This window comes from Megalops cyprinoides, chromosome 1 (genome assembly GCF_013368585.1).
Source record: "Megalops cyprinoides isolate fMegCyp1 chromosome 1, fMegCyp1.pri, whole genome shotgun sequence".
Lineage (NCBI taxonomy): Eukaryota > Metazoa > Chordata > Actinopteri > Elopiformes > Megalopidae > Megalops > Megalops cyprinoides.
Window position 1 is genome coordinate 9077183 of NC_050583.1, and position 10000 is coordinate 9087182.

At 49.6% G+C, this 10000-nt stretch overlaps 1 protein-coding gene across 2 annotated transcripts in view; it reads left to right on the forward strand.

Annotated features, from left to right (window-relative positions):
* The window catches only part of LOC118774149 (cAMP-dependent protein kinase catalytic subunit alpha), a 34556-nt gene that overhangs the window by 10642 nt on the left and 13914 nt on the right, over positions 1–10000 (forward strand). Inside the window, exons 1-3 of one of the 2 annotated variants that reach the window (XM_036523315.1) lie at positions 1302–1494; positions 6232–6293; positions 9114–9242. In XM_036523315.1, the coding sequence (XP_036379208.1) occupies positions 1389–1494; positions 6232–6293; positions 9114–9242 (297 nt within the window). In that variant the 5' untranslated portion in view covers positions 1302–1388. Of the gene's footprint in view, positions 1–1301; positions 1495–6231; positions 6294–9113; positions 9243–10000 lie in introns of those variants that run through there. The other variant, XM_036523309.1, reaches the window with a different exon arrangement.

Sequence of the window (10000 nt, forward strand, 5' to 3'; positions counted from 1 at the left end):
TCTGTTTGTATGGATTACTGATGCATGCTGGGAGCTGTGCTAGCTTGTGCCAGTGGGATACCTTCTCTCCTACTTTATTTCCAAACCCAATTGGGGATTATTGCCAAAATTGTTTGGATCGAAAGCCAAAAGATCCCCTTCCATTGTAGTCAATGATATCTTTCATACTGTCACTATATAAATTTGACCCTGCTGTAACCAATGTCCATCTTGAATTTATTTCTGTCACTGCACGTGACAGTTTCTTCTCTTAAAAATTTGGACTAATCCCTGGATTAGTCCACGGAATGCACAGTAAGGCAATTGCCACCATCGTAGATGCGTCAGTCACTGGGAAACTTTGCTCAGGGAGCTGTATTAATCTGAAAAGATACGCTGAGAGAGTCGCAAACTTCTTCATCCTCTTTTTAGCCTCTTTGAGCATTAGTATTAAACCTCAGTGAGGTTAAGTTAGAAATCAGTTGTACATATCTGGAGAGCACAGGCTGGAGTTTTGGTTTGTCACTCTTTGAGTTTGAGCGGCTCACTAAATTTGGTGCATAAGTGGGCCCTGACTGCACAGTCATCTCATCACAGAGTTCATCGCAAGTGTCACCGAATGCGGTGAGTGACACAGCGGCCTCCTTGTGTCCATGATCACGCAAGCAGTGATCAGAGATCAGAGCAGTGATTCTGCAGTGTAATTGCTGTTAGGTTCTCTCTGAGAGCAACGATTCCGCTGTGTAACTGCTGTTGTGTTCTCTTTGTCAGAGTGGTTAGACTACAGCTATAAACACCACCAGGTTCTCTGTCAGAGCACTGAGGGCACGGTACAATTTTCTGCAACAGCGTTCTGACAGAGTGACACAGCACTGCTTTACTCTTTGACCGTCTCTATCTTGTTCCCGTGCAAGATACAAGATCTGCCTTCCCTTACGTCTCTTTCCTGTATCTCCAATGCTTTTCCCCCTACACTTCCTCCCTCTCTCTCTCTCTCTTTCTCTCTCACTCCCCCTCTCTGCTTTTAATTTGCTCATCCTCGTGGTGCCTGTCCCTTTTCCTCGATAAACTCACCGCGGTGTGTGTCGTGATGCAGGCGCTGGCTACAGTAACCTCGGATCAATAGAGACCCAGGAGAGCGATGGAGCGGGCTGTGTTTGCTGGATAAATATTGATGCAAAGCCGCTCCGGGTCCAGATTGATCCGTGTGTTTAATAATAACGCAGTGAGAGAGAGGGAGAGAGGGGGGGGGGGGGGGTGGTTGCGTGAGCTCTGGGCGGGGAGGTTGAACGGGAGGAAAGAGGAGAGCGTAGACTCGCGGGCGGATCGGCGGCGGCGGCGGGTTATGGGCGCGACCGTGTAGCGAGGGAGAGGTACGGGTAGCTGGCTGCCACGGCTCCGGGGGGTCCATGTGTGACAGAAAGAGCTCCAGGAGGCATGGAGGGAAGAGGGAGTCGGGGTCAAAGACCCAGGAGGTGTCGGCGGGGGCCGAGGCGGCTCCGGTCCTGGTGGACGGTAAGCGTCCTCTCTCGTGTGTATGTGTGTGTATGTGTGTGTGCGCGCGCGTGTGCATGCATAGGTGTTTAACCTGTCAACAGATGGCCAAGGTGTGCCTGCGTGTAGCCTGGACGCTGTGGTATTTGTGTGTCGCCTTGAACCACCCTGGTATTTAATCACGGGTGTCTGTATTAAAAAAGAGTCAGTCTTCTAGGACTGAATGAGAGGAAAGTAGGCTTTGTCATTAAACGCCATTAAACTGTAATGCATTAAACTGTAACGAAAGCTTTCATGTAAAATGTACATGGGGTCAATTAATCAATCCCCACATAGACACACACAGTAGAGAACCCTCCTGGACTGAAGGTGGCGCTCTCAGTCACTGGTACGGGTCTGCACTTTGTAAGTCACTCTGGATAGGTGCACTTGCCATGTGACCTGCTGTTGTAGCTCTGTTACATTTTAGCGGCAGTTTCGTTTTGTTTTTTTTTTTTTTGCTGCCTTTCATCCCTCGAACCTCGGGCACCCACACCACAAAACTCCTATTGTAAAGTGCATCCACACCACGACCAAACCTGTCTGGCTCGGAGTCTGTCTTTCTCTGTACTCACTCAATCCTTTCTCCTACCCAGAATTCCCAGGTTCTGCCACCCCTCCACCTGCGCAGCATCATCAGTTGTTAGAGGAGGGGTGTGGGGGTCAATGGATACTAACTCAGTGGTGCGTACGGGACAGCGTGTGTGTGTGGGAGAGGCGTAGCAGCGGGACGCTAATGAGTCCCATGCCTGTCATTCTGGTGCTAGTCTCTCCTGCCGCCACTTGTGTGACGTTGAGGATTTTAGTGTAGGGGTGTGAGGGGTGGGCTGAGAGGGCAGGGGGGTATTCAGGGTAGGGACTGGAGTTGCCGTGTACTACTGAGCATGCTGTAAAGTATGTGCTCTGTGCCGTAAACCGTGTGTTCCGTGCTGTAAATCACAGTGGAGTGGTCCATGCTGTATAGCATGTTTTCCCTGCTGTAAAGTGTGGGCACTGTTCTTTAAACTGTGTGCTCTGTGTTGTAAAGTGTGTGCACTGGTCTTTAAACTGTGTGCTCTGTGTTGTAAAGTGTGTGCACTGTTCTTTAAACTGTGTGCTCTGTGTTGTAAAGTGTGTGCACTGCTCTTTAAACTGTGTGCTCTGTGTTGTAAAGTGTGTGCACTGCTCTTTAAGCTGTGTGCTCTGTGTTGTAAAGTGTGTGCACTGCTCTTTAAGCTGTGTGCTCTGTGTTGTAAAGTGTGTGTTCTGTGCAGTGAGGTGTGTGCTCCACGTTGAAAAACGTTCACTCCATGCTGTAAAGCATGTACTCTGTACTGCAAAGCATATGCCGTGTGCTATGAAGTGTGTTCTCAGTACACTAAAGCGCGTGCTCCGTACTGTGAGATGGGGTGGGGGGGTGGGGGGTCGGAGAGTGCGTGCTGCGCCCGTCCTGAGGAGCGGATTGTAGTGCAGACCCGCTGGCGGCCACTGTGCCGGTCGCAGGGGTCCCGCTTTGGGGTGACCGTGGGGAGGGAGGAGTGACCTGGAGCCTTGAGGCGCAGAGGCGAGCTGACTTCACAGAGACGCTGGGAGCAGCCAAAACAGGCTACACATCCAATCCGAATATTCCTTCACCTTTAGAACAACAGCGTGCATCACAGTAACTTCAGCATGCGCTTTCACCGATGAGGTCTCTGATCCTGTGTCGTTTAATGTGGAACAGGAACAACAGCATGTTGGGTTGTTGTGACGGGTGAATAAAATGGGATTCGCCAACGTGAGTTCTGCCCTTCAGATTGGCTTTCTGTCTTATCCGTCACATAGTTTTAACTGTTCAGTTTTCGTGCAGATGTTACAAGGTCACTTGAACGGAAGTCTGTTTGAAGTCCAGATGCACACACACAAAAATAAAGTTACTGTGCCTGCAATTATACCGCCACATCGGGTAGAAATAATATTTCCCACTCCTAGGGGGCGCTCAAGCTTGTGTTCCTCAGAAGCGGAGTCGGACCCGACCCCCACTCCACTCGACGGCTTGTCTACTACATAACTATTACTACAGTAGCAGTCCACTGTGCTAGCCGGTCACACACACAAGTTAACGCTCGTTGTTAGCACACTAAGCTTTACTCAGTTCAGTTTCTGCTACCTGCTTCTAGCTGGACTGGCTTTCCTTTTCTCTTTGACTCTCTCACTCTCTCTCGTTTCTTCTTCCAGATCTTCAAGATCTGCTTTCCCCTACCTCTCTCCTCTGTATCTCCAGAGCTGTTTTCCCCCCATTATTAGTCTCTCTCTCTCTCTCTCTCTCTCTGTATCTTTCTGCGTTTACCTTGGTCGTCCTCATGCTGTCTGTCTATTTTATTTCTCCCATGCTGTAACTATACTGTGGGAACAGGATCAAGTTGGTGTCAGAAACAGGAACTTGCATGTTTATCTGTGCATAGTGTGAACGACGTTTTAGTGTCTCTCGCGCACACACAGAGAATGCATGCCCACACGTGCACGGGCACACACACACACTCACTCTCTCACGCTCTCACTCACTCATTCACTCACACACTCTCTCACGCTCTCACTCACTCATTCACTCACTCACTCTCTCACTCACTCTCTCACTCACTCACTCTCACTCTCTCACTCACTCTCTCACTCTCACTCACTCACTCACTCTCTCACTCACACTGTGGCCAAAGCGCACAGCCCCATCGATCGCGTTTCTGCTCCAGTTCGGTCTGGGATCGAGCAGCACGTACGGGGCGACGTGACGTCTGTCGAGTCATCTGTTGCCATGACGAAAACAGGGCAGATAGGGGCTAATGCTGCATTCACACACACACACACACACGCATACGTGCGCACACACAGGCTCCTGCTTATATACTCACACACACACATACACATGTGCACGCTCTCTCTCTCTTTCACACTGGGTAACAGCTGTGCCCCCCCCCCCCCCCCCCCCCCATCACACTGGCTAAAAGCAGTGCTTCCCCCGCCTCTCTCTTTCACACTGGCTAACAGCAGTACTCCCCCCCCCCCCCCCCCCTTCTCTCTCTCTTTCACACTGGCTAACAGCAGTACCCCCCCCCCCCCCTCTCTCACACTGGCTAACAGCAGTGCTCCCCCCCCCCTTCTCTCTCTCTTTCACACTGGCTAACAGCAGTGCCCCCCCCCCCCCTCTCTCACACTGGCTAACAGCAGTGCTCCCCCCCCCCCCCCCCCCCTTCTCTCTCTCTTTCACACTGGCTAACAGCAGTACCCCCCCCCCCCCCTTCTCTCTCTCTTTCACACTGGCTAACAGCAGTGCTCCCCCCCCCTCTCTCACACTGGCTAACAGCAGTAACCCCCCCCCCCTTCTCTCTCTCTTTCACACTGGCTAACAGCAGTGCTCCCCCCCCCCCCTCTCACACTGGCTAACAGCAGTAACCCCCCCCCTCTCTCACACTGGCTAACAGCAGTAACCCCCCCCCCCTCTCTCACACTGGCTAACAGCAGTATCCCCCCCCCCTTCTCTCTCTCTTTCACATTGGCTAACAGCAGTGCCCCCCCCCTCTCTCTCTTTCACACTGGCTAACAGCAGTATCCCCCCCCTTCTCTCTCTCTTTCACATTGGCTGTGCAGTGCTGTGCTGTTGGCAGGGGTTGTGCTCCAGTTTCGGAGCGTGATTGCCTGCCACGGTATCCGCTGTTAGCAGACTGACGCTGCCCGCGTAACACGCGCCAGTCCAAATAGCAACAGCGTGGGCCAGAGGACAGAGACACCAGGGGGATTATGGGGGGAAAAAAGTGGCCGCAGTTCCTGTAGCCACACCCAGCCGCCCCTCGGGAGACACACCCCTGCACACTGCCCCTTAGACATGGTGAAAACAGCGTGCTGTGTCATCGTTCCTATCACAGATATGGTTTAGCATTGCTTTTATTTTCCAGACACTCTGATTCAGGGAGGATTGCTTAGCTTACGTTGCATGTTATCCATGAATACAGCTGGGTATTTGCAGTGTAGTACCTCAGGTTAAACGCTCAAGGGTGCAACAGCAGCGGCCTGGCTGAGAACTGATCCTGCAACCCCCTGGGGACACTCCTGCCTCATGTTTCATAATGCAGTGTAGCTTTATGAACCCAACAAACACTGAACACTATACCGGGGCAGCAGTGTAGCATAGTGGTAAAGAGTAGGGCTTGCAACCAAAAGGTTGCTGGTTTGATTCCCTGCTGGGGCACTGCTGTGCCGTTGGGCAGGGTACCCAGAATTGCCTCAGTAGTTATCAGGCAGTATGAATGGATGATATATAAGAATTGTAACCTATGTACGGCACTCTGGGTAAGAGCGTCTACTAAATGACAATAATGTGCGTGTAAATGTAAATAAATCTGAGGCTAAAGCAGTGGGGCGTTACATCGCCGTGGCTCTCACGGGCCAGCACAGTGACACACGTCTGTGATTCTGGCTCCTGAGGACGTCACGGGGTCCTGATGGACAGCTGACTGTATGTTCCTTTCGTTTGCCTAGTTAACTTGTGGTCGGGCTTGAATACCGGTATGCTCACGCTCACTGGTCTGGGAGTGTTGTTAGCCTGGTCGGAAGCGTTCAGCTTGAATGCTGAAAGCTTCTGCGGATAAGAGCGTCTGCTAAATGAATGTAATGTAATGTAAGGTAATGTAATGTAATGCTCACGGTGGCGTCTCCTTGCTGGAATGAGGCCCCCAAATGTAAGCCTGTCGTTTCCTCTCTGTGTTACAGTGAAGGAGTTTCTCGCAAAAGCCAAAGAAGACTTTCTCAAGAAATGGGAGAACCCAGCACAGGTGAGTTTGAGCTGGTGTGTGTGTGTGTGTGTGTGTGTGTGTGTGTGTGTGTGTGTGTGTGTGTGTGCGTGCATGCTTGCGTGTGTGAGTGTGTGAGTGCATTTCATTGGTTAGAAAAAAAGAAGGAGTTTTAGAGGGGGAGTTGGTGTGCTTTTGATGTATTTTCGGGAGGGCATTTAAGAGGGTGTGTGCATCTGTGTGCGCGCACACACGTTTGTGTGTGTATGTCTTTATGTGTGTACTTGTGTGTGTGTCGTTGGAAGAGACAGAAGCAAAATTTTAGAGGGGGAGGTGTTGCATGTCAGGGAGGAACTTAAGAGGGTCTGTATGCATGCCATGGAAAGAGTTTGTGTCTGGGAGGAAAGGAACATCAGTGGCAGTTTAATTTCCCTCTAGCTTTTGTAAGTGTCGGTTAAGCAGTGTGGGAAACAACTGGAACCTATCGCAGGCCTTATAAAACTTTTGAGGAAGGACAGTTAAACACAGTCATTTCATACAAGTGTGTGATAACCTGGTAAGAGACAGATAAGGTTTCAGTGTTCAGATCCTGTGTGAGAGCGTTACAGTGAGAGAGTTAGTAACCTAGATACTCACTTCCTCTTTCCTGCCATTACCTGTTATCAGCTGCCCCTCCCAACGGTGTCCGTAGCAACTGTGTCCCTGTCCCAGCTCAACGCATTCCACCAGCACACTGGCCCTGTGTGTTATTGCTTATAGGGGTAGAACACGAAACCTTTTTTTCCTGGTGCTTCAAGATTGTGGGCTCTGAATATAGAATACAGATCTGTTACTGCTGCTCTAGACCCAGAACTGTGATTTATGGAAGCAAAATTCAGAACCATTACCAGTGCTCTGAGACCCCCAGGGTTCCCGAAGTAGAACACGGACCTGAGGTTTCTGGGAGGTTCTGAGCCATTCTTTTGCCCAGGACATTTCCGGCATGAACTGAACTGAACTTAACACTCACCTACCTATTAATGAAATCAAATGTGTGAAGTTCTTGTCTTTAATATTGTTATTAATTACAGGTACACAGGTGGAAGAAAAAAAAAAAAACACGTGTGTGCACGCACGCACACACACGCACGCGCACGCGTGAATGCACTCTGCCGCCTGCTGCACTAGCTGATGTGAGGAGCTGTAGAGAACTCCAGTTCACTCCATGATACAGGCTGTGAGCCTATGTGAGCACCTGGGCATGTGGTTGTATGTCACTGAGGCTCTTATGCCCCCTGGTGGTCATGCAAGGATCTACAGGCACAGCACTGCAGGGTTCCAACTAACCGTGTTCAGTTTACCTCTCATTAGTCTGATTGGTTAGTGAGGAATTCTTCTCACCTGGTGTCCCCGGTATGAAGTAGCTGTTAAATAAATGGTGACTCCAAAGGCTTTTTTGCAGTCTAGAATGGCCAGTACTTGATGCAGAGACCCTAAATGAGGGCGGTATTTAGCACTGGTGTTCTGTGTGTGTGTGTGTGTGTGTGTGTGTATATATGAGAGAGTAGTGGGGATACTGCTGCACTGAAAGGTTAAAGGTTAAAGGTTTTTTCCCCACATATGATTTACTAGGCAAGAGGTGAGATATGTAATATCGAAATTTGTAAAGTCCCATGAAATGTTGTATGGCCCTGAGAACATACTGCAAACTGATAACAGTGGAATTTTCACTTTCTTTCCTTCTATCCATTACTCATCCATTACAGCTGTTTGAATTTTTGTAGCCATTTGCACTGCCTGTTACTAACAACACCATCATGTGACACCTTTTATTAAAGAAAGACAGGGGAGCAGCTCTGACAAGACCAAGATGGAAAACTTGAATTCAAATGTGATTTTTTTTTTATTTACCAAGGACTTTATGTTAAATAGGTTTGAATTTGTTCTGTCATTATTGATTTGATTTAATATATGGATAAAGGAAAGAAAAACTGAAAACTTCAATCCTGTTATATTTTTGTTCCCCTGTCAGCATTACTTCTCTGGGGAGTATCATTTTGTGATAATTTTGTATTGTGAGTTCCCTTTTGTGAAATATATCATAGCATGAGTTGAATGTATGGTCTCATTTCTATGATTTACTCATACATTGTGGCCCCTCCCCACTCTGTGGTGCCCAGCTTCATGGAAAACATGCCCATTGTGGGCGTTCGTTTGGTTTGGTTCTGCGGTACAAACAATACAAGCCCGTCCATTTTAACAGCATCATACGGAAAAGGGGAACTCCGCAGTGGTGCACTAAAAGCAGTCAGTTGCAGCCTGTAGCGAAGGGCGAGAGCAGTCACCCCACCCGGCCTCAAACCCGGGTCTACGGGGTACCAAACATGCGACTTTGACCGCGATGCCAAAGAGCCAGGCTCTTTGGTATGGCAGTCAGAGCGCATACTCAACTGTAGTGACGACACTCCGTCACACTGCCCTCCCCTTCAGGAAGCGCGCCCGTGCACTTCAAGCACTGAGGCGCCCCTCACGCATTCCCCCGCCGTACTTCTCCCATCCCAGGGTGCCCCACTCACCAGTGCTTCACCCATCTCTGGGGTCCCTCACACCGTGCTTCACCCACCTCTGGGGTCCCTCACACACCAGGGTCAACCTAACCTGGGGGTCCCTCATACGGCTCGCACACCGGGCACGCCTCCGATGGCCTCGCGGCAAGCCATCCCACTTCTAACACCATTTGTAGCGAAGGGCGAGAGCAGTCACCCCGTAGACCTGGGTTCGAGGCCCGGTGGGGTGACTGCTCTCGCCCTTCGCTACACAGCCTTACAGTTTGTGTGCCTGTCACAGTGCCTTACCGTGCTCTTGTGTGATTTCCCCTTCCAGAACACAGCGTCTCTGGACCAGTTTGAGCGGTTAAAGACTCTGGGCACCGGGTCCTTTGGACGAGTCATGCTGGTCAAGCACAAAGAGACGGGTCAGCACTACGCCATGAAGATCCTCGACAAACAGAAGGTGGGCTGGGCCTGGGGGGGGGTCTCCTGAGGTGGGAGGGGTTTGGAGTGGTGTCACAACGGACACATCTGTAAGAGTGGTGCGAGCGACATCACAGTAGACACATTCACAACAGGGACTAGAGTGATGTCACAGTAAACACTTCTAGCTCTCTTGGCAAAGAGCCCCTTTGCTGTTTGTGACCTTTGGCCAGGTGTGATCCTCGATGCTGTGCGTGAAACGACACTCAGAGAAACTAATCACAAGCAGCACACGCACCTGTGCTCATGAAGCCAAGGCAAAAATGTCACCTCTGTAGTTTAGTGTCCATTTGGAGAAGTCTGTTATTTAAACCTGAATGTGTTTCATACTGCACAATTTTATGATAGACCAACATCACGAATGCATTAAGTTCAGCGGTCTCTGATCGGTTAAGATTTGGACCTCTGGTAGAACTTTATCCATGTGTTTTTTTTTTTTTTTTTGGGTCAAAATATTCCATCGGAGTATTTGAACGGTAAATACAGACTCTTGCCCATAAATTATTACATTGACCAAATTAAGCTTTTAAAAATTTTTTAAAACATTGACCTTCAAGACTCTTATCTGACTGTATGTCAGAATATCAGGCGTTCATAAATGTTGGATATTTATGGTGGGTGTAAGCACCAGAGGGACTGTCATTCCCTGAACTGGCTGACCTGAAGTGGAATTGACCGCTCCGAACTCCGAAACAAATAGCCTACTTAAACTGTGCCAAATATTTGAACCGACATTCT